This window comes from Lissotriton helveticus, chromosome 10 (assembly GCF_964261635.1).
Source record: "Lissotriton helveticus chromosome 10, aLisHel1.1, whole genome shotgun sequence".
In the NCBI taxonomy this organism is placed as follows: Eukaryota; Metazoa; Chordata; class Amphibia; order Caudata; family Salamandridae; genus Lissotriton; species Lissotriton helveticus.
The window spans coordinates 1,102,421,523-1,102,445,549 of record NC_136071.1 but is presented as its reverse complement, the minus strand read 5'-3'; the positions used below and the strand labels follow the sequence as shown (position 1 = coordinate 1,102,445,549).

At 43.1% G+C, this 24,027-nt stretch overlaps 1 protein-coding gene across 1 annotated transcript in view; it reads right to left on the bottom strand.

Moving 5' to 3' along the window:
* Positions 1-24,027, bottom strand: part of ACAD11 (acyl-CoA dehydrogenase family member 11) — a 377,035-nt gene that overhangs the window by 5,504 nt on the left and 347,504 nt on the right. The window contains exons 18-19 of the mRNA XM_078663849.1: positions 16,473-16,589; positions 3,318-3,427 (exon numbers count right to left, since the gene is read on the bottom strand). Of these exons, the coding sequence (XP_078519975.1) occupies positions 3,318-3,427; positions 16,473-16,589 (227 nt within the window). The remainder of the gene's footprint in view (positions 1-3,317; positions 3,428-16,472; positions 16,590-24,027) is intronic.

Below are 24,027 nucleotides of genomic sequence, written 5' to 3'. Positions count from 1 at the left end.
CTTTGTTTATACTATATACAGAGTGCACAGCAGTAAAATAGTGGCAGCCTGCGAGGAAGCTACTTTAAAAGTTTTGTCTTTGATTGGTTTCACTCATTTCGCTTTCTCTGCACTCTACAAATAAGAAGCTGTTGGATCACGTCCTTGAAAAAAAGGTGGACTGTGAAGAACCCAAGGCTTGGTATTATCAGCAACCTTATTTAGTGCAAACAAACAAAACTAGGCCACAGTGATTTCTCAACATAACACAAATTTAGTGAGGCAACACTGAAATAAAGCTACAATGGCAGATAAGATGAGCAGACCAATTAAAACTAAGACCAAAGCATATCTGTTTCTCGATAAAAAGAATTATCTTGCTGCTTTGTGGTGGGTCTTGACCAGGACAATAATACATTTTCACTGGTTCAAAGCCCGGGATGAGATCCAGTTTTCAGTGGTACTGGATTCTGATCTCCTCTTTGTCCTACACTGCAACACATAGTAAAGACCCTAATTCCAATGAATGCGCAATAGAGTAATTCTACTCCTCTAGCCTATTCATGGAGTGAAAATTACTAGGCCGTTGGTGTTACACCACCTAGATGACTTTAACAACATCGAGGCATGCACCCTCAAAAACGAATATAAAAGTTTCAGAGGACTCACATTGAAATATAAAAAGTGAACAAATGCAATAAGTGTTTAATTTGCCTTAAAATACCTAATTTGGCTTCCGATGGACCGGATAATCATATCAAATAAATTAAAGGGTGTGTGAGTCATGTTCAATGTGTACCATGGTGTATGGTTGGATTATCTTCAGAGCTGAGCCTTGGATCCAGCACAACAGCTAATTAAGCCAAAATTAAACAAAGCAAACAGAAAGCCAAATGTGTCTCTTGTAGGTACAGAGCATTGTCATACGGAATACACAGGACTCAAGAGGGCATCATCTTACTCAACTGCATTTAACCGCAGAAAAACGTAGTACTACAAAACTTTCAACAATATGAACCAACAGAATTGACCACATTGGGAGCAATACTGCTTCATGACAAACTATCCACTTCTGTCACTAGGAAAAAAACATTGGAATCAACCCTCCAACTACAAGAGATCAGGTCACACCCTACTCTAGAGACAACAAACAGCAAACCCACCCAAATTTTCAATGTTTGTAAAGATCATTACCCTTTCATGCAGTCTAGCACTATTATGTAGCTTGTCCTACTGCAGAAAATGTCTCACCATCGATGCTAGATTTCAAATTATGTGAGAATGACTATCCACCAATTCCGGAATTCTACCATGATGTAAGGCTAGGTTTTTAGATTGACTCCTCTAATAATTGTGCAAAATGCCTTAAAGTCTACCTCGAGTTTCACTAGTGACCTGTGGCAAATTTTCAGAAAAGAAGAAGACTAATCTTACTTATTATCAATCAGGCTGCAGTATTCTCTAGTGACAAATCAAATGTATTATTGTTTTCTTATCAGAAAACGTTTATGTTTGAAAGGGTTAGTCCATAGAAAAAGACACAATATCCAGGTTTTTTAACTGACTGGTTTAGAAGACAGACTACTCTGCATAGGAGAGCTCTACTTATTGGTCTGATTTGTAAGACAATCAAGCTAGAACCTTGACTGCATCATTAATGGCCTAAGGCCGCCACAGATGGCCAAAAGATGACCAAAAACAGAACATACCCATGCTGACCATTCACTCAAGTTAATGATCATATTTAACAAGTAAACCTCTACAAGTAGGTATATGACCTTTTGAGTTGAATATGCCAGTCTAAACATCTAAAACCATAAAGCTTCATAAGTCTTTTCAAACATTGGCCTACTATGCTCTGTTCAACATAACTGCAGCACTAGTTCAGTTCTTAAACTTTATTCGATTATTCATAAAAAAACAATCATAAAAGCGTACAATTTTAAAAAGAAAGAACACAGTTAAAAAGTTACAGAACGAATGATTTCAGTACAAAGAGGTTGGTACAACTCAGAGGGGCAATATCAAGAGTTTAACAGTAACTAGATTAGACTAGTACAGTATTAAAAGACCAGGCTTTTTCTAACAGATATAGATTTTAAAATAAAAGTTGCGATAAAAAAAACAAATATCTGGGGTAGCAAGAGCAAAAAGAAATCTCATAGCATTAGCAGTACTGAACACATAGTTGATCTTAAACAGTGGTTTGAGGTAACAGATGCGCAGATGCTTAAACAGTGGGCATAGTAGCATAAAGTGCAGCGTGCTTTGTTTAGTAATTCCATCACACGGACAGGGGGTAGAGGTGTAGATTCCCATTCTCGGGAATGCCACCAGGTTATGTACAATGCCTAGTCTCAACCTTGTAAGAACGTATTGATGAGACTGTCTTGTGATAACTTTTAAGTACATGGGCATGCCATACTCTTCCTGTTTGTTAGAATAATAGTAAACATGAGTTGGATAGTGGCTACATAATTCTTTACGACTGTTATATTTATGCCCCAGAAAAACTCCTTTAACCTCTTACTTCGATAGGTCAATGGCACATAGGGGATCACCATGGACATCCAGGTCAAAGAGATCCTTAAAAGAAGTTAAGACATAGTTCAACCACGGGATCTGGTGGGCATTGTCCGCACTAAAGTCACAGAACCAATAGAGATGTTATTGAAAAAGGCAGTGAATTCTGATTCCCTGTATCCTGTAGTCTCTAAAGATCTGGTACACCAATGTCATGCTTTCTCTTTTCATCATATATCGCCTAATTTAAAGTTTGTCGGAGGGGGTCTTCCTCACCCTGCTAAACCCAGTGTTTTACCGCTCGATTTATAGTTGAGCATAATGCGGAGTTATCATCACCTGAGCCTTCACCGACCCAGTGGTCCAATCTGTTATGGACTGCTGGGTCACAGTGACAGATGAGCCTGCCCTATTTAGGAGGTGATTACAATCACCTCTTTTACCTGCCAATTTCCGCAATACAGGAAAAATATTAGATGGCGTCTCATGTGCATGGGAGATGCAGGGAAAAAGCTCTCGAGGCATTGTGGACATTTATTCTTTGTACCCCTCTTTGGAGAAATTCATTTTCTCTTAACGAAAACATTTTGTCGAGCAAAGCTGTGGGTCACCATGACAGTAGCTACCTTTACAGTAGAGACATTGATGCCAGGCAGGTGGGAATCACCAAGTTTTGTGGGCGGCCCTTCGGCTTGATGGCAGGGGCTGTGATCTCGGACACCCTGGCAGGCTGAAAGGCCTCCGTCTGAGGCCTAAACAAGGCCAATAGTTTGCACAATTTTCTGTGAGAAACATTGTAAATTGAGTGTACTCACATGAGCGCTAATGGAAAATCCTGGCATACTCCAGCTGCTCCACATACTTGGATAGCGTTGTCTATGACCTTAGTGGCCATTCTTGGAGCCACAATTTTTATCATAGCAATCTGTAAAAACAGAATCAGGTAGTCAATAACAATTTTAAACCCAATACCAGGAAAACGTTATAAGCACGTATTGAAAAGTAAACATCTTACATTTTTTTAAGTATGCAGGAACTGTATAAAAGGCATTCTGGAATATTGAGGTAAAAACTTAAGAAGAAAATTGCACTGAGATAACGAATGATAATAAATGGGTAACTAAATGCCTTAAAAAGGAATATATTTTAGCATATATGCTAAAGACTAAGACAGCATGACCAAGGAAAGAGAGGCATAAACACAACTCGAGAAAAGTACTAGTTTCACAGTCTGCCAGTGTTCCATGTTTTCTGTTTTCATACCACCAGAAAGTGTCCTTTCATGTGTATCGATGTAAAGTATTTTGTTTTTGTATGTACATACATCACTTGCAGAACACTGGCCTCAGCTGCTGTGAATGAGTGCATGAGAACACAAACCTGGCTCCAGCAGCAACCCGTGCAGGTAAGCGCGGTGGGGAGGTGGGGCCGGGTTAAGGGGTGTGGAGGCTTCAGCCAACGATCATGAGGGGAAATTAAATAATTAATTTCCCCTCATCGTCTGTCAAAATTCCCCTCCCCAACCCAGTCCCACCACTGCACCGCTCGTACCTGCATGGGCCGCTGCTGCCTGGCGTTAGGTACTAGAAGGAGGAGTGTGCTGAGAAGCGATACATATGGAAGGTAGGATTTACTTGATCAAAGTCCATTCTTCAAAATATACTAATCATAGTCAGCTTAGTTATACAGATCCATACAAATGAGTGTATTTAACCCACGTCTAGCTTCCCCTAGCATCAGGGAGGCGTCTGGCCTTTTCCTTGCCTCTACATGTGGCTTGAAGACAAGGACGACACTGTATGGGAAATGCCTGGGCTCTAACAAAATTTAGCCGAGACCTGGTGCTACAAAAACCCTTATGTAGTGCCTGGAGTACCATCAAAATTTGCGCAAATTTAGCACTGTGAAAATCCTTATGAAAGGCCGGGAGCTCTGACCAGACTTAGGGCCTGATTTAGATGTAGGTGGATGGGTTCCTCCACACAAGAATGACTGAAAACCAACCCCCCCCCCCGAAATATAAATCGCATATTATCCTATGAGATTTATATTTTGTTGGACGGGATATGTGTCACCATTGTGATGGAGTAACACGTCCTTTGAAATATAAATCAAACCTGTCCCCTAGACACAACCCACACGAGGAGAGTACTGTATGTGGGAAGTCTCTGTCCTTTCCTATTCCAGAATATGTGGCTTGCAGGCGAAGGCAACAGGGTACAGGAAATCCCTTTGAAGTGCCCGGAGTCTGGCCAGACTTAGTCAAATGTTCTGCTTCCATGGAGAGTAGTTAAAGCACTGTGTGGTCCATCCTGGTGGACATGTTTAGCTGTGCATGCAGTGAAGCCATGTATAGCCAGGCTAGAGACAAAAGGCACAGCTGCCAGAAGAAAAGTACCTGCCACTATATCATGAATTAAAAAATAAAATTTATTTTCACAGTTAGTTGTCGCAGCAGTTGGTTCATAACCTCACTGAGCACTATAATAACGCCATGATGTCTGCCCTGAATGCAACTGCCCCCCTCAAACTAAAAATAATACCCATCAAAGAATCCAAACCATGGTTCAATGACAGCCTAAATGCTGACAGACGCAGCTTGAGATTAGCAGAACACGCCTGGAGATCCCCTCCATCAACTGCTCCTATAAAATCGCTAGGACTAAAAAGAAGTAGATACGACAAACTCATCAGAACGGCAAAAGAAACCATCTTCAAATCCCAACTGGACAAAGCCAAAAATCGCCCGAACGGCTATTTGAGCTGATTAAGTCACAATTCAAAAACACTTCTATCCATTCTCCGCACATCTCCTGCCCTCAGCCAAACTGTGATGTTGTTGCTGACTTCCTCCTCAGAAAGGCGAGCAGATCGAATTCGATCTTAGGTCTGCTCTAATCGAACTCTCACCCTCTCCTGACTCCTCTTCACCCACGCCCTATCCCATGCCGCCCTGTATTTCCCCCCAAAACAATGCCTCTTGGAGTCAATTCACACCCCTTAATGACACTGCCATCCTCAACATACTGTTGACCCTGAAACCTACTAATCACTTCAATGCCAAGCTTCTTCAAAGAAATGATAGGATCACTAGTCCCGCTCTGGTCCAAGATCATCAACGACTATCTTCTTCAAGGTGAGATCGCTGACTGCCTGAAGGCTGGCCTTGTGCTCCCTATTCCCAAAAAACCCACGGCGGACTCTGAAGACCTGAATAACTACCGACCCATCTCAAAAATCCCTACCCTCGCAAAACTCCTGGAGAAATGTGTACATGAACAGCTGCGCAAACAAATTGAGTAATTCTAACTTCTCTACCAATTTCAATCGGGCTTCCATACTGGCCATAGCACTGAAACGGCCATCACTCATATAGTGGACAACGCTCTCCCTTAGCTTGACCAGAATGAATCCTGCCTACTGATTCTACTCGATCCCGCATCTACATTTGACACTGTCAAACATGACAATCTACTTAACCTTTTGGAATGCAGGATGGGGCTCTCAGGCACGGTCCTTAAATGCTTTGCCTCTTTTCTCAACAACAGAATGCAAAGAGTGAAATACAATCAAACACTATCCAATTCCAGTCCCTGCTCTCTGGGTGTCCCAAGGGTCCTCACTCTCCCCCACACTCTTCAACCTTTTCTTTGAACCACTGACTGTAATCCTCAAAGCATCTAGACTCGGCTAAATCCCTAGGTGTCACCATTGACAAACATTTAAATATGCAGGCGCACATCTCTACTGCCACCAAGGGAGCTAATCACAAAATGAATATATTAAGAAAACTTAAACCCTTCCTCACCCAGGCTGACCTAAAAGTTGCTGTACAAGCTCTGGTACTACCTAGACTAGACTACGGAAGTACCACCCTCGCTGGTCTCCCGAAATACAGGCTTGCACCGTTGAGAGCAGCTCTGAATGCTGCGGCTAGACTGGTATCAGGAACCAAAAGAAACAATCACATCTCACCAACCTTGAAAGCACTGAACTGGTTGCCTTATGAAGCAAGAATACACCTTAAAGTGGCGTGCATGACGCACAAAGCAATTCACAACAATACACCCAGCTACTTGGCGCTAAAGTTAGAAAAATCAGGTGGCTGCAGACAACTACGAAGTGCGACCACTCTACTTCTGAAACCCCAATCCTTCAGAAAGAAGAGAACAGGCTGTAGAGCTTTTTCTGGGATTGCTCCAAAGATCTGGAACTCTCTTCCACCCAGAGTGCGTGGAATCACATCCCTTACTGTATTCAAAAAGGAAGTAAAAAGTCTATTAATGAACAAACTAATGTCCTAAATCCAAGTATGGGACGTATCAGGCTGCATGTCTTTTATCACATCCCCTGTTGCTCCACAATTGTTTGCTAATTAATGTTTTTCGTGGGATATAGATCTGTGCGGCTGATAGCACAATGTCTAATGTAATATGTTCTGCAGATGCTATTGCTCTACTATGACAATTTGACATGTTGTTTGTATTGACTACCTTTTCCATTGCTTATTCTTCTATTGTAAAGCGCTCTGATACCCTCGTGGGTCACGTTCGCGCTATATAAGACTTTATAAATAAATAAATAAATAAATCTAACATCCAATATCACATGTATGCGGATGACACCCAACTGTACATGAAAATGTCCTCCCCTGAAGATATCAAGTCACTCGACGGAACCCTGCTCAAACCCCTAAATTGGCTAACCACCTCAAACTAAACACCCTTAAAACGGAATTCCTCCTCATTTCACCCACTAAGCAAACCCTCACTGTTGTGAAATATCTAAGGGGCATTTTATCAAGGACCGGTGTTAAAATTATCACCGTTTTATCGGCAGGAAACTGCCGATAAAACGGCGATAATGGGCATGATAATACGCCCTTGTTAATTCCCATAGAAGCCCATGTTAACATCAGAACATGGGCTTCTATGGGAATTAACAAGGGCGTATTATCAAGCCCATTATCGCCATTTTATCTGCAGTTTCCTGCCAATAAAACGGCGATATTAACACCGGTCCTTGATAATATGCCCCCAGGTAACCTCACCGCTCTCTACTGTACAACACACGTCATTGACTCCACAAAATCACTGGGAGTTGTGCTAGATAAGAACCTTAACATGGAAGATCACGTCAGAGCATCTACCAAAGGAGCGAACTTCCAACTGAGCATTCTAAGAAAACTCAAACCCTACCTGCCCCAAGATGACTTCAAATCAGCAGTACAAGCAGTAGTCATCTCTAGACTAGAATATGGCAGTGCTACTCTATGCGGTCTGCCAAAACTTAGTTTAGCCCCCTTCAGGGCATCACTGACTGCTGTGACAAGACTCATCACTGGTTCTACGAAAATCAACCACATCTCTCCAGACCTGAAACCCCTTAACTGGCTTCCATTTGAGGCAGGGATCCACTTAAAAAATGCCTGTATGACCCATAGTGCCCTACACTTCAATACCCCACTCAACCTGAAAAATAAGCTAGAACTCTCTGGTTGCGCCCGGCCCTCAAGGAGCACCAACTCACTGCTGCTTAAGCCGAAGAAATTTAAAAAACGAAAACCTACAATTGTACATTCTCTGGCATTGACCCGAGAATCTGGAACTACCCTACCCATGGAAACAAGACTGAGTCCCTCAACATTTGCCTTCAAAAGGGAAGTTAAGGCTCTTCTAATGAACAACGTGCTGAACTAGAAGTTTTTCTCCTCTTGCCTCCAATCTTGTTTAGCTGTTTTAGCTACTACCTCACATTTGCTACGGCCGGCGTCACCCGCCATTATGTCATGTTGTTCCTGTTGTATATTGCTTTTCTTTTCTCCTGCAGCTATCACCCTATGTCTTCCACAACCCGTATGTAAAGAGCTCTGATACCCGCTTGGGTCCTCTTTGGGCTATACTAAACTTTAAAATAAATAAATAAAGCGAGTCTTCCTAAGTAGTATTCATCACTATCATAGTTACCAGACAATAGCAACTCGCAGTTGGTGCAAATCACCTTAGATCCAGATGACATTCATGCCATTATACTAATGAAACTTAGCAAAAAATAGTGCACATCATTCTAGCAATGTGTTCTTGAAAGAGGAAAAGACACAACCGACCTTTCTAATCAGCTTTAGGCAATGGGACGACAAACTAACAATGGTGTTTACTTGCTGCTCAAGTGGGAAAGGAGGACAGAGCTGTGATGTTTTTACCTTTGTCAGGATAGGGATATACAAATATTGGAAAACAACTGAGGGACAGTGAACACTCATGGCAGGCTCGTGACAAGTGAAGCAAAGTAAAAACTCCCCCAAAATGTGGCGGAAATTATGTCCACTGTATTACAATTGCAATAGGCTATAACGCGGGAGGCAGAAGATCTGCCACATGAACTCTAAAAATGTGTGTATTATTTGTGCTCAACTACTTAGTCTTCATCTTAGTCTGGACAGATGTTTTGAAGTTGGTTGACGTCTAAAGTTAATAAGCCAGTATATGTAAAGAATCTATATCAGTGATTTTTCAAACTTTTTATTGGCCCCCATCTCCCCCGGTGTGTAAAAAAAAAAAAAAAAAAATCTGCCCCCCCCCCCTAGTTTTCACAAATATTTTATTAAATTGGCAATTTTTAAATGTATCTAAACATATTTAAACATTGCAGGCAAATTAAGTTACTCCTTTAAAAAATGCAATCAAATACATGATTGCCAAACATACTATTCTGATCAAAGCACTGTTGAAACTCTTGGTCACTGTCTGGAACCGTCCTGTAATCAATTAGGCACCCTCAAGGCCCCCCCCCCCCCTCCCCTTCACCCCTCATTTTGGAGACCTCTGGTATAGCTGTAATTAAGGAGAAGTTTATGAAGAGGCATCTTGTAAATATTCAACAGAAAAAAACAGAGGCATGTGCCCTCATGAACAACATATGGAACTAGCGATCCATCAAATTGAAAAGCTGCACAGTCTACACATAGGGCGAGAAATGGAGGCAAAAAATTTGTTGGTTTAGTTTAAAACTCCACCCCCTGCAACTAGCACTGATGAAAAGATCACATGATTGAGGTTTGGACAGATTGAGCAGAAACAACATCCTTCTCCCTGGTCTAGGATCTCAAATGAGCTTCTGTGCATATTTATTAAGATGGTCTCAGTAACCTGATAGAGAGGCAATCAAGTGGAAGTGGTTACTTTCTAGAAGATTTTGTGACAGCGATATTATATTACATATCAAACAGAAGCTGGAAAATGTGTTTAAATCCAAAATGAGTTTCTAAGGACCAACAACACAACTCTTCTAGGCCCAATCAATTAACCCGTAATTAAAATGCTAACATTCCTCCAAGCAGCATTTTATTTATTCCAAACTAATTACTGAATAAATCTATTATTTATTGTTAACCCAGAAAACAGTTGATCACAAACCATGCATATATTCTGAACATAATATTTCAAAATCCGCTTTTCTCCCAACAATACAGAGTTACTCCAACTCAAACATGAAGTAATTGGTTAAAAACAAGCATTTACAATGCAATACGGTCTCGCCTTTGCAAAAGTTAGAGCCATTGGCATTGTAAATGACAATTTTTTTATTTATGTGTTGGTTTTGAAAACAGATAAATAAATGGCATTGTCATTTACAATGCCAATAGCTTAATCTCTCGCAAATGCGAGACCTATTGCATTTGCACACACACACACAGCCACACACACACACAGAGCCACACACACAGAGCCACACACACACAGCACACACACACAGCCACACACACACACAGCCACACACACAGCCACACACACAGCCACACACACAGCCAGCCACACACACAGAGCCACACACACAGATGTAAGACTGTCAGAGGTGCAGCAGCTTCGACAACAGTTTTCCCAAAACGTTGACAGAAGAGCACTGGCAAAGCCAAAAGGCGGACAGCAAACTACAGATCTATCGTATTTGCCAATGTTTGTTTAAAATTTGGACTAATATGGAAAACTATTGGTATATTCTACTTTGTCATCACTGACGCATCAACAAACCATGAAAAAAATATTATTTCCTGTTAATGTCTCCAAACTTTGAATAAGTTAGCATATTCATGGCAGACAAATCAACTACACTCCAGGCAATATATAGGACCTTGAAAAACGTGTGTATTATTCCGGTCCCTTCCTCTAGTCTAGGGACTAATCTTCTGCAGAACACGCGGGTGTTTACGTTCGGTCTGCTTATTATTAGATCTTTCTCCTTGAAGTTCAATTAGTGATCACTGATACAAGTTCTGTTGCAGCATAATTATCTATATAGTACAGTCACACAAGCACGGAGGTTCTTAACCTATCCGGTACAGCGCTGGAGTACCAGGACTTATCTAGTATTTGCTTAAACACATATTGTTCATTTTGCCCCCAGTTGACACGCAGGACTACAAGTACCAGAAATGAAAGATCAAACTGGAAGTGAGTCAGCTTACTCACATCTATCGTGACCGCCTGAGAGGTCTACAGGGCAAATTCAAAGCCGCATGCATGAAAATCTCCTTCTGCACCCCCAGGGGACTACATACAGTTGTTTGTTGAGCTCATGCACACTGAAGCTCACTGCACGGAGGTAAAGGCCACGCCGCTGCAGGATCCTACCCCGTTCTTCTTCTGCTGCTAGTGGCCAGCTTTCTCATGACAAGCAACAGCATTGGTACACCAAACTGCATCACTATCTGTCCACTTCTGAAACTAGCTCATGAGTCCCTTAACACGTAGCAAACCACCCACGTTGTTCATCTTCAGTGCTTGGTAGTTGGGAAGGAGGGGGAACTCGACCGGCTGGGGAAGGGAAGTGCCCGGGCAGGGGGGAGGAGTTCAGGGGCACTTGGGCCGGAAAGCAAGCACAACGAGGGGGCAGGAAAGCAAACACAATGAGGGGGCAGACGCAAAAGCCAGAAAAACAATCACAACGAGGCAACAGAGGCAAGAAGAGGCAAGAAAAGCGAGCACTCACCGGAGGGCTCGGCAGCTTCTCTACTTCTTCCGCCGGTGGTCCAGCAAAAATGGCTTCCGAAAAGCCCTGACATTTTCGGATTCGGGGCGTGGTTTTCGTTCTCTCCTCTTCCCATTGGCTGGAATGTAAAATTCCAGCCAATGGGAAGAGGAGAGAAAGAAAACAGAAAGAAGCGAAAAAACACGCCCCCGAATCCGGTCTTGAACTGAATGACGCCCCTCTCCTCCAATGTCTGGCCTCCGTTTAGGAAGCCAGCCAATGAGAAGAGGGGCGGCTTCAAGCCCCCACACTGTCAACATAAGATATCTCCCTGCGACTGCGCAAGCGCAGCCTACGCAGGTCTCGACCTAACAAGGTTTCATCAAGAAAGCAGAAAATGTTCCTTTCACCTCATGCGGCTAAGAGCAGTAGACACATTTAAAAGAAGTCCCCTTACGTTTCGGTAGATCACCCTAATTTTCTTTCCACCTTTATCATGACCCAAAACAAAAATAAAATGATAGCGAAAAACACAGATCTTTAATCTCTCAATACCATTGTAAGGGGGTCAGAGAAAATAAAATAGTAACCACTGGAAAAAAAACGGGGTTCTAAGCATCGCATCCGAGAATTCTCCAGGGGAACATATCGTTCCTGGACCGCAAACGAAACTGCACCAATCAAATGGAGCAGAGGGCATTGATCAAGCATCAAAGGCCAAAAAGGTGTTCCAAAAGTGTGATAAAATTATAACATGATAGGTCACATGTGCACTTCTAACATAAGAACGGTGGTACCGTGACAGAGCATCTTCGGCTCTGTAACTATAAAGCCATTCTCAATACACCACAAGGCGAGATAGTGCACCTGGACAAGTGGAAAATAGAAGGCCACAGTCAGAAATCAACACCAAAAGACCAAAATGAGTTTCTAAGCAGGGCAGTAGACCAACAATTCACAGGTGAGTCTGACACAGTGGAGCCTTGTAACAAGACATTTAAAAAATGAGAGCACGGCTAATGGCCCGAGAACACAACGGTGGCGGAGTCTGCCAAGGTATCAGATTGGAATATTTACCTTCATTGATTTAGAGAAAATAAAACTGTGACTTTCTGCAGCTCGACAAGAGAGACCTTTGCCTTGTATTCCAAAAATATTGCTGCTCACTAAATATCTCAGGTACTCATTTAGTCTCCTCTGGGGCTCATAAATGGCTAATATTAGATTTACGTCACTAAATGAGACCATTACGTTATTAACCAATATATGGTGATATCTACAGCCAGGGCATCACAGAAACATGCTCTAAACTGCTGAGAATTTTGGAAACATATTTTGAAACACTAGAATCAGATATGAGGCCTGGATGTTAAAATGCCTTGGTGGCCAAGGTCATCTTCCTGTAAGTATTGAATTTCCAACTATGGTCCTGCTAAATTCCAAAGATGGCACTTTAGGAAACACCTTTGTTTCTATATTGTATTCATTTTCAGTAACTCTAGATCTGTAGGGAATCAGTTTTTTAATTTTGAATTATTGTCGCTACAAAGGGGTTAATTTGAAAGTAACATTCCTTGGTGTGGAGTCAAGAGGCCTCATAAAGTCTTGTGGAAAGGACACTGAAGAGCATAGGGGTCATGCCTAATCCATAGGAGGCTCACTAGCTGCAGCTGTCAATTTGCATTTAAGTATTGTAAGCATTGTTTTAGACTTATCAAGAATTGAGATCAAGAGGCTAAGGCAAATATTACACACAACTGCACTGTAACCTAACTGATCTGTCATGTGCACAGATGGATCTGAAAGTTACACTGTGAGGCCGAGTCTGGTGGCGCAGTGGACTAATACATCCACTCTAGGGGCCTGTGTTCGACCTCATGGTCACAGGTTCTAATCCCGGCAGGTCCACTCAGCCTTTCATCCATCTGAGGTCGATAAAATGAGTACCATTGAGTTGGGTAATAATATACATGTTATTCAGCGCCTTGAGACCCTTGGGTGATATGTGCGCTTTACAAATACACATGTTATGTTATGTTATGTTATATGTTATTCAATAATGCAACTTTTATTACTTGGGTCTGGTTTAATATAATGTCCAAAACTGACTCCGCGTGTTTGCTCTGCCATCCTTCTGGCAGCTCAGTGTTTCACATCAGACACACCTGAAGCCAGCTGACCTGCTCTGAGACCAGCAAACAATGAGCAGTGGAGTGATACCGCTCAGACAAGCAGAAGTTTTAGCCCTAAATAACCCAATTATTTCTACCAGTAGGAGTGAACAATAATTCAGTGTTGTCCTTAAAATATTCAAAAATGGACCTTATGCTTCTTTTCCGGCATTCACATATCTTTATACACAAATGGCGGACCATTAGCCATCAATCATGGATGTCTAAGGCTTGCATGCATTTTCTTTTTCGACTTTCATGCAGACTTTTTCTGTATCCAAATGGCCACTGGCTTGTACTCTAAAGAGGGACTAGCATTCGACAGCATATACCGCGCATGGATCTGCAGATTAGCTGAGTGTGCATAAGGCTTTTTTTGACCTGCACTTCCTGATGACCAGTGCTCCCAAGAAGGGTTCATTCTGCATCCTGGTATTTTATAGGGAGGTTTAATGTATGAGTCAGTTATACCATACTGATAAACAAAGATCAAAGGTACCCTGGCTCAAATAACATGTGAGGTGGGCATCAGGGGTGACTTTGCGGCTGATTTAAATATCAGTTTTAAAAAGTTAGAGTAATGCAGGCAAAATGTTTTTTTGCATCCGTTTAGTGCATGGGTCTTTTTAAGATTGGCCGTGTATGGCGCTTGCCTTATTCATGGTGAAAAAATTATCATCTACACTTACTTTAAAGGGCTTTGGGTTGGCAACTTCAGAGATTATCTTCTTTTATTCAGGAACCCTCATTATTGGCCTAAGACATTGTCAGTTACAACTTTGATCAGCACACAGGAGTGTTCTAGTGTGGCTGGATTTTTATTGGCTCTTTAGGTGTGTCCTTCACCCTGCAGTGAAATACATGATGGATTATTCTACAAGTAAAAACTTGGACTACTGGGGGGGGCGAGTTCTTTCAAAAGCACCTGTAAAATGGATGCTACAGAAACGAGCACTGAAAAGACAATAGATCTGCTTTTAATGTGTGAAAGTATTCTAACAAAATAGATGTGTGCATGGCTGTTTTAGCACATTAAAGGCTGGCCTACTGGCTGCCAATGCTTGTTTGTCTGTGTATATGAAGCACTCTTTTAGGTAAAATGTGAGTCTCGTTTACAACATTAAAAAAGACTGCTGAATTGAAAAAAACTAAATACAACGAAAAAAGACTACTTTCTGGATACACTGCTTGCATGAGAGAATTTAATCTGAAAAGTCAGTTTCGGAGCAAGATGTAAAATGGCCCATCATGCATTGCAATGCAAGGACTCCACTAAAGAGGGAAATATACACCAAGCAATCAACAGCAGTAGGTGAGACTGCAGGAACACTCTTCTTTGTGGAGCCAAATCCCTCTCTGTGTACATTTTAAAGAGTTAGTAGCAACAGGCTATCTGACAGCTGTTAAAGGGTTGCTTTATTTCGTGTAGCAGCTATTTTTCAGATGATTTTCTCAGCATTTGATCGCAGTGCTGCCAATATATTTGACACTTCTATGGCACGCATGATCTGCACGCCATAAAGTTTTTTTGGTGTTAAATATTACTTTATTTATGATTTGACAACCATAAAGTAAATAACATTCGGCAGAGAATTTAACAGTGTAGAATACCAGCATAACACTTGTTTTGCACAGAAGACAGGATATTCACAGTTGACAGTGTTTATATATATATATATATTGCTTCAACAGCTTTGTGTCTACTTGAAAACACTGAAACAAAAATTGCCCTTATTTAAGTCTTATTTTAGGAAATACTCCGAACATGTTCCATGTAGAGGAAATAACCGTGTGACCTCAGTGGAATGGTGTACACTGCCATGGATTATGTGTGGTGTAGAGGAGAAGCCTAACAAGGAAGGCTAGCATCACCGTGGGTAGAGGGGAGGCGTGGGAGGCAGGGCGGGGGAAGGAGAGGTCCATCACACCAACAATGTGAGGTCTGGGCAATCTGACCCCATAACAAAGTTGAACCTATTGGCTTTACCAGTGCTTTATAATTCTTGTATGGATGGTTACTGGAAGTTAAAAGCTGGTGGGAAATGCCTGTGTAAAAACTGAAGATAATGTAAATTGAGCTCAGCTCCTAAAAGGCAACAGGACTGTAATGGGGAAAAATACTTCTGGTGTTTGCTTTATCCATACTGCATGTGTCTAAATGACCCCTTAATATGTTACGTAAACCAGGTAACATCACCAGCTTAGACTTAGCTAGAGACGAAAGTCACCAGCCTTTCCCTATCGCACTAAATCCCCCGTCTTCTGTTGCTACCAGTAGTGTTTGCCCCCTGATTGTCCCTTCTGAGTCCATACCTGAATGTCATTAACAATATCAACATAGAACAGAATCACCCCCACTGGCTTTGGTTTGAAGGAGCAGGAGACATAGTTGAGGAAGGGTAGCTCTGTAGTGGTTCCGGTCAGTCTACTGGGCGGCATCTGGGAGGTGATGGGGAGGGCTTCCCTTTCCGGGGTCTGGATTTGAACCATAGGGGATGGGGAGTCCACGGTGGAGCACGTCAGTGACCACCAGAAGAGACATGTGCTAATTTGCAGACCAAGTGTGGTGCTACCAATGCCTGCCCCATCGCCCACCATCACAACCCCTACAGCACGTGCCCCTCCGCCAACACTCAGGTCACACCCCCACCATTCCTAAGTGGACTCTGGCACAAACTGCAGCAGTCATCATAGCATCAGCCAGACATGCCACAGTTCAATGTGTCTTATGGCATGGAATAGACCTCCCTTGTAGTTGTGTTAAGAAAAAAAGTGCGGACAACACTTAACAGAAGACATTCACCCTCAGGGCATCAAATGATGATATTTTACCTCTTTTTTAGCACGTGCACTCCCCACTGAGTCGATGGCCTTCGCAGCTTTCAGCGTCAGGAGTCGCGCCTGCTCAATTGCAATACGACTCTCGGCAATCCAGTGGGCCACAACTTCCTGCAGAGACCACAAGGAAAGAGGTATTAACCACACACAAGTTACTGCCTGCTTTATTTAGATTTGAGGGTCAGCACAGATTATCATACGCGAGCCTACAATTTACAATAGGTTTTTTAAAAATATTATATCAGATTGCATAATATGGGGATCAATGTAATTGTTGGCACAATAATTATCATTGCATACCAATAATAAACCCACGAGTTGAATACAATTTTTTGAAAACTGCCTTGTATCAATTAGATAAAAACTTGGGGAGGAAGCATCATTTAGAGTTGGGGGTAATGCAACATCTGCCAAAAATAAGAAGCTGTCCCCTCCGTCTAACTTATGGTCCCCCATCTCCTTTAGAGGCAGGTGAAAAGGCTTGATTAAAAAAAATGCAGCTGCCCCGTCAGTTTTACTGCCAGTGACGAAACTAAATAAGTGTACTACATGTTTCATAGTCAATCTTACTAAAAGCTGAGGAGCCTAGCTCGCGGCCGTAATGGTCGCCCTTTAGCTCGGTTCCCGCAGCCCTCCATCCTGATTGCCTATCCTGTCTTTTATCCTGTCCCGGGACGGCACATTTTTGGGGAATTGGAAACATAACGGCTTGTTTGTACTTACCATCTGACCCCGGGGTCTCGGCGTGCAGTGGCTCCGGAGTTGTGGCCTCCGAGAGATCGGGGCCTCTGCGAGACTTGGACCGGGACCTGGCCGGTGGGATCCCACGGCTCTCGGCCCCGGCCGAGAGCGAGAACCAGTGTTGGGAGCCGATGTGCGAAGATCCCGGCGATCCTGACCCGGGCCTGCCTTGGTGGCCGCGCGGCCGACATGGGTGAGAAGCCCCGGGACCTGCTTCTGAGAAGGGGTCTCCCCCCGCCGCTGCTTTGTCCGGCGGCCCTGGTCCTTGGGGCCCGGACTCCGCTTGTTTGGGGCACCGGTGCTGGTGCTGGCGGAGACCCGTTTTGGGCGGACATCCTTTTGGCATCGAGGCCGCCCTTGCTGGGACCCCCGGCGCTTGTAAAGTCCTACATTTGAGAACTGTTATTTCCGGGGGTCCTAGTGGGCGGCGATTGGGCTGATTCACGAAATGGCGGCCGGCCCTCTGGAACAAGAGTCACCCTGTGGCGGCGGGCCCGAGTTGCCTGATTGTGTGGGGATCGGATCTGGTGGGCGTGAGCCGACAGTCAGAGATATCCTGGAAGCCTTGAGATCCCTACACGCTTCCCTGGCCCTGGGCGTCTCGGTGGGTCCGCCACGATCTGCCGCCATTTTGGGCGGCCGTTTCTTCTTGTCGCCCTCTTGTTTCGATGACTTCATTGCCTCACCCCCCTCGATTGACCTGAGTGTCTCCACCACTGATCGAGGATCGTGTAGTGTGCTGGTGACTTTGGGGCGCCCTGCTTTTCACGGTTCGGACCCCGGGGACTCGGATGCTGTACTGCGACCCTGTTCGACATTGTTGCCTGAAACTATGGGTGGACTTCCTCCTGTGCCTGCTTCGATGACTTTGCCTGTGTCTATAATTGGGACCACCTCGCCCGCTCCAGTGGCGCAACTGAACTCCTGTTTTTCATGGCTCGTGCTTCGATTGTTGATGCATCGATACTTTCAGTTTGGACTACTGCTCACTTGTGGATCTATCTACCCCCCACGTAGCTATGCTAGTCACCATTCCACTCGATTATATGCTGATTTCGTATTTAGTATGTGGTTATACATTGCCATGTGGTGGGTGGGGTTTGTCGCTCGAAAGGGTTGGGGGTGAAATGTACGACTTCTGCTTGATTCCCGGTATACGATTTCGTTGCACAATTGTTTCTGATCGTAGGAAGGTGGGAGGTCCCCTTCTCCTAATATTTTGTGGCGCGTGATGGGGTGTCGTCCTGGTCTGTTTTAGATTGTGCTTGTCCGGTTGGGCGGAGGGCTGCGGCCGACCGTTTGGATTATAGTTATTCTGCTCCTCCCTCCTGTCTTCTTTTCTCCGCTTTTGTTGCCTTTTTGTCTCGTTTTTCTTTCTTTCTTCTCGCTATATTTCGGGTTCTGGTTTAGGGCGACAGGCACGCTGTTTGAAGGGTAGGCCATAGCCTTCTACAGGGGTGCAGGGTGGGACGGGTGGGTTGGGTTCTATTTTTTGTTTGTCTTCTGGTTCTATGGCCCTTTTGTATCTCTTTTTCGTGAGGCCGCGTCTGTCCCGACCTCCTATGGTGTGTTTCGGGTGGGGGTATGGCGTCGTTACTCCTCCTGCTATATTTCGGCTGTCTTTCTTCCCGATCGCCATGCCCCCACTTGGGCCGCTAATCCTTTTGTCTCCTGTCTTCCCGCCACGGGGGGCCTGTGTCGGCGTGTCTTCTACCTTTCTTTTTTCATAATTTCTTATTCCCTTTTTATTGTTTTGTTTTTCTTCCCTCCATTTTCCTTTCCCTTCCTCTCCCCCCCCTCCCTACTTAGTCCCCCCCCCCTTTTTCCTTCCTGTGTCCCAGAGGGTACTATGACGGGTGGGCTTTGATGCATTGTTCTTCCGATCCCTCTTTTCTGGCTTGGTAGTGTCTCGGGTGGCGGGCGTGTTACGAGGATAATGCTCAGGGGCTGACTGTGTCTCACATATCCTGATTTCTTGACTGCATTGTGTTGTCCCCCTGATATTTTGCCCCATGCCCCCTTCTTAATGTTGAGGTTGGTTACGGGATGTCGGATGCCTCCGTATTGCAAGTGAGCCTGTCATACGTCCTCTCCCCATATTATAAAATTAAGCCTTATTTACTCCTGTGTTTTAGCCCTTTAGTTTCTGTATCTCTTCTCCCCTATTGCGATTGTACGGCCTCTGCTTTGTATTGATTGATTATGTAATATTTGCCTGGTGACTCCTGATTGTTTTGTACACTGCGGCCGGCCGGCTTGGTTGTGGGCCTCGACTTGTCTTCTTTTGATGTCAATAAAGGTTTTCAAAAATAAAATAAAAAATCTTACTAAAAGCTGCAGATTGTTGCAGATCTCATGCTTACCCAAGGTGCAAGTTTCAAGGGGGTGGGTGGCTTTGATAAACAGAGACTTGAAAATGGCAAGGACAACCCATTCACGAACAAAAGACAATGAGTTCTTAGCCATGGAGGCCTGCGTCGCTTACAACTTTTTAGTACATCTCTCCCGATATTCCTGCTGGATGGCTGCAGCTCTCGGATAAGAGGTAGGTCATGGAAAATGGGTGGAATAAGGCGTTGAGCAGAAGGGACATCCATTACTACAATTAATAGAGGTATCTGCTTCTTCTTACTCTGACATCTAGCTCCTTTCACTTTTCAACAAACACTTTGAATACTTTTGGGAAGAGACAAGTAGTTTAAGTGACTTTAGACCTTACTTCACAGATTAACCTCAATACATTGACCGAGCTGAGCACCCTCTCTCGAATTTACAGAGCGTAGTGATGGGAGAATGTACTTGATATAACCTTTGTATTTGCATTATATAGCTGCAAAGATTCAACATGTTTCAGCAGGCATTCGAAGCAGCCCTTGTTCTGCTGCAGGGCCTCCCTCCCTGCAGACAACAAAGACCATTATGTGGCATACAACCCTGAGGAGAAGCACATCATACAACATACAACCTTGAGGAGAAGCAAATCCTACAACATACAACCTTGAGGAGAAGCACATCATATGGCATACAACCTTGAGAAGCACATCATACAACTTATGGCGTACAACACTGAAGAGAAGCACATCATAAAACATACAACCTTAAGGAAAAACACATCATATGGCATACAATCTTGAGGTGAAGCACATCATATGGCATACAACCTTGAGGTGAAGCACATCATATGGCATACAACCTTGAGGAGAAGCAAATCATATGGCATACAACCTTGAGGTGAAGCACATCATATGGTATACAACCTTGAGGAGAAGCAAATCATATGCATACAACCTTGAGGTGAAGCACATCATATGGCAAACAACCTTGAGGTGAAGCACATCATATGGTATACAACCTTGAGGAGAAGCAAATCATATGGCATACAACCTTGAGGTGAAGCACATCATACAACATACAACCTTGAGGAGAAGCACATCATATGCATACAACCTTGAGGAGAAGCACATCATATGGCATACAACCTTGAGGTGAAGCACATCATAAGCATAGAACCTTGAGGAGAAGCACATCATATGGCATACAACCTTGAGAAGCACATCATATGGCATACAACCTTGAGGTGAAGCACATCATATGGCATACAACCTTGAGAAGCACATCATACAACTTATGGCGTACAACACTGAAGAGAAGCACATCATAAAACATACAACCTTAAGGAAAAACACATCATATGGCATACAACCTTGAGGTGAAGCACATCATATGGCATACAACCTTGAGGAGAAGCAAATCATATGGCATACAACCTTGAGGTGAAGCAAATCATATGGCATACAACCTTGAGGTGAAGTACATCATATGGCATACAACCTTGAGGAGAAGCAAATCATATGCATACAACCTTGAGGTGAAGCAAATCATATGGCATACAACCTTGAGGTGAAGCATATCATACAACATACAACCTTGAGGAGAAGCACATCATATGCATACAGCCTTGAGGGGAAGCACATCATATGGCATACAACCTTGAGGTGAAGCCCATCATACAACATACAACCTTGAGGAGAAGCACATCATATGAATAGAACCTTGAGGAGAAGCACATCATATGGCATACAACCTTGAGGTGACGCACATCATATGGCATACAACCTTGAGGTGAAGCCCATCATACAACATACAACCTTGAGGAGAAGCACATCATATGAATAGAACCTTGAGGAGAAGCACATCATATGGCATACAACCTTGAGGTGAAGCCCATCATACAACATACAACCTTGAGGAGAAGCACATCATATGAATAGAACCTTGAGGAGAAGCACATCATATGGCATACAACCTTGAAAGGAAGCATATCATATGCAATACAACCGTGATGTTAATCCCTTTATATGCCATACAACTCAGCAGATAGTGAAGCACAGCACATGCCATATGCCCGGCAGACAAGTCTGAGTGTTGTACTTGCTTGCAATGGCTCAACAGCCAGCTTGCTCACAGGGTGGCAATGAAATAAACCTGGAAACCAAACTTTCAGTTAAGAAAATTCAAAGCACATAAAACTGAGTCTGAATGGAGATATTTTATTGGCGCAATGAAAATATTTTCAGATTCTAATACGAATATGATTCATTAAAACGAAAAAAACAAATGAAGAGATAGGTCTAACTGTATTTTCCAATGCATTCAGACCAGTTATTCAGGAAGTGGGATTTTAGGTTCAGAATTAGTATGAAGGGGTAGAAAGGGTTACTTACCTGTAACACCAGTTCTCCATCACAAGTTCTTCATTTCATTATGTCATAAACATTACCTGTCTTCGTGTTTGCATGGGATCACAAAGCACATGTGCACAAGGCATTTTATTTCTATTTCTGTCTTTTAATACAAAGAAAAGTACATGTGTAAAAAAGATCAAATAAATTGTACTATTCCAAGTTTCTGGTTGCTGAGATCATGTTGTTAGCACTAGAGAGATTAGTAGAAAAAAAAAAAAAGGTAAATGTTCCCAAGTGAGATAACAGATGAAGAGAGCCAAGAGACCTCTACAATATCATCTTAGAGCACAGGGATAGTTAGTGCCTCTGTCTATGTCAACACTCTGCCAACGAATGGAGGGTTTCAGCTGTAAAACTACTGACTTTGCATCCATTCTGTTATATGCTGCTCCTGGTGGGGCTGGTGTAAGAGCTGAAGAAGCTGGAGGATAAGGATAACCAGACATATATACAGATGTACATATTTACCATCCTGCTACTAAGAAGTTGATAAAGTAATACTTGAAAGACAACTCAGCTGCGCCTGGTAAAACACAACAAATTCCATTGGCCCCAGTTACAGGAAAAAAACAAAGGTTATTTATGTTTCTTTAAAGACAATTCCCATGGCGGAGAACTGGTGCTACGGGTAACTAACATTTACTTCTCCTTTAAAGGATCTTCTCTAATATTTATACACACTAAAGTGAAAAGCAAGGTCACCCCGTTCAACTGGTGGAGGTGGAAGAGCCAAAAGGAATTGAAGCAGAGGACATAAAAACAAGCTGACGTGGAACACCTGAAATACTCCAATCTGCCACCCCCTGAAAAATGACTCCAAGAAGCCTTTTAAAAACACCAGCTGCCTAGACCATAACCAACAGTGGATGAGACAAAGGTTTCTCTAGCCAATGCTACTTTTATGAGCACCAGGTAAGTCTGTACCTACATTTGCCTAGGGATTATTTTGAATTTAGACCTTTTATTCACCCATCAAATCAATGTGATCAAGGGTGTCTAATTGCAACTTTCCATGCTCCAGAAAATTCTTCCTCTTTTAAGCTTCCTGGTGGATAGATCCTTCAAAAGGCCCTTGATATGGGATGGTTATACTGCTGAAATGCACTACAGTCTGGCCTGCCCACGAAACTAAAAACAGATTATAAAGAAGCTGCCACAGCGGGCTCTTATTGGAGAGTAGTATCAAATAATGATTTATCCATTTGGCCTACATGCATAAAGGGGTTTCACTACCTTCATAAACTGCCACCCCCAATATACCCACATGAGAATTTTCCACTGAGCATCAATACATCTGATAATTCTACCCTAACTCACACAGCTTAAAAAAGAAGGGTCCAAATAGTGGAATGCCGTCTACTCTCACCTTGAAGGTCAAAGTTCCTCAAACTGGAAAGCATGCTGATGTAATTCTTTCCCGTTTGGGAACGGTAAGGAATACCTGTGGTCCTAACAAATAAATGGCCCCACCCGCTGGAAGAAAACTGCAAGCATGTTGGGGCCATTTTTGTTTTTCAATAACAGAAAGTTGAAGTTTGAATTTGGAACATAAACAAGCATTGGCATTGCCAATAGGTCTCGCTTGTGGGACCTTATAAGTATTTAGTTTTGCAGCACAATATCCTTGGTGCAACAACATCAGCTGTTGCACGGCTAAACCTTGTACCTTATACGTGTTTAGGCATGCAACAGTTGATGTTGTTGCACTAATGATATTGTGCTGCATAACTAAATACTTATAAGGTCCCACAAGCGAGACCTATTGGCAATGCCAATGCTTGTTTTAAATGTTGCTGTTGAGTAAGCGTGGGTCAGGTCCACAGAGAACAATGTATGCATAGTGTGAAATGCAGTTGGTCTCAGTGTATGTAGTAAGGTTGCGTCATAACTACAGAGTGTTAGTTGTTTACCTCAGCGGTCTGCGGTCTGCATTGAAGCCGTATGAACTCAAGAGTTCGACATTTGCGGACCTCCCATTGGCTAGGAACACTCCAATGGCAGTGGTGATTACTCAGTTTATAGCCAAACAGACTCTGTGTTTCATTAATAGCATTTCCAGCACT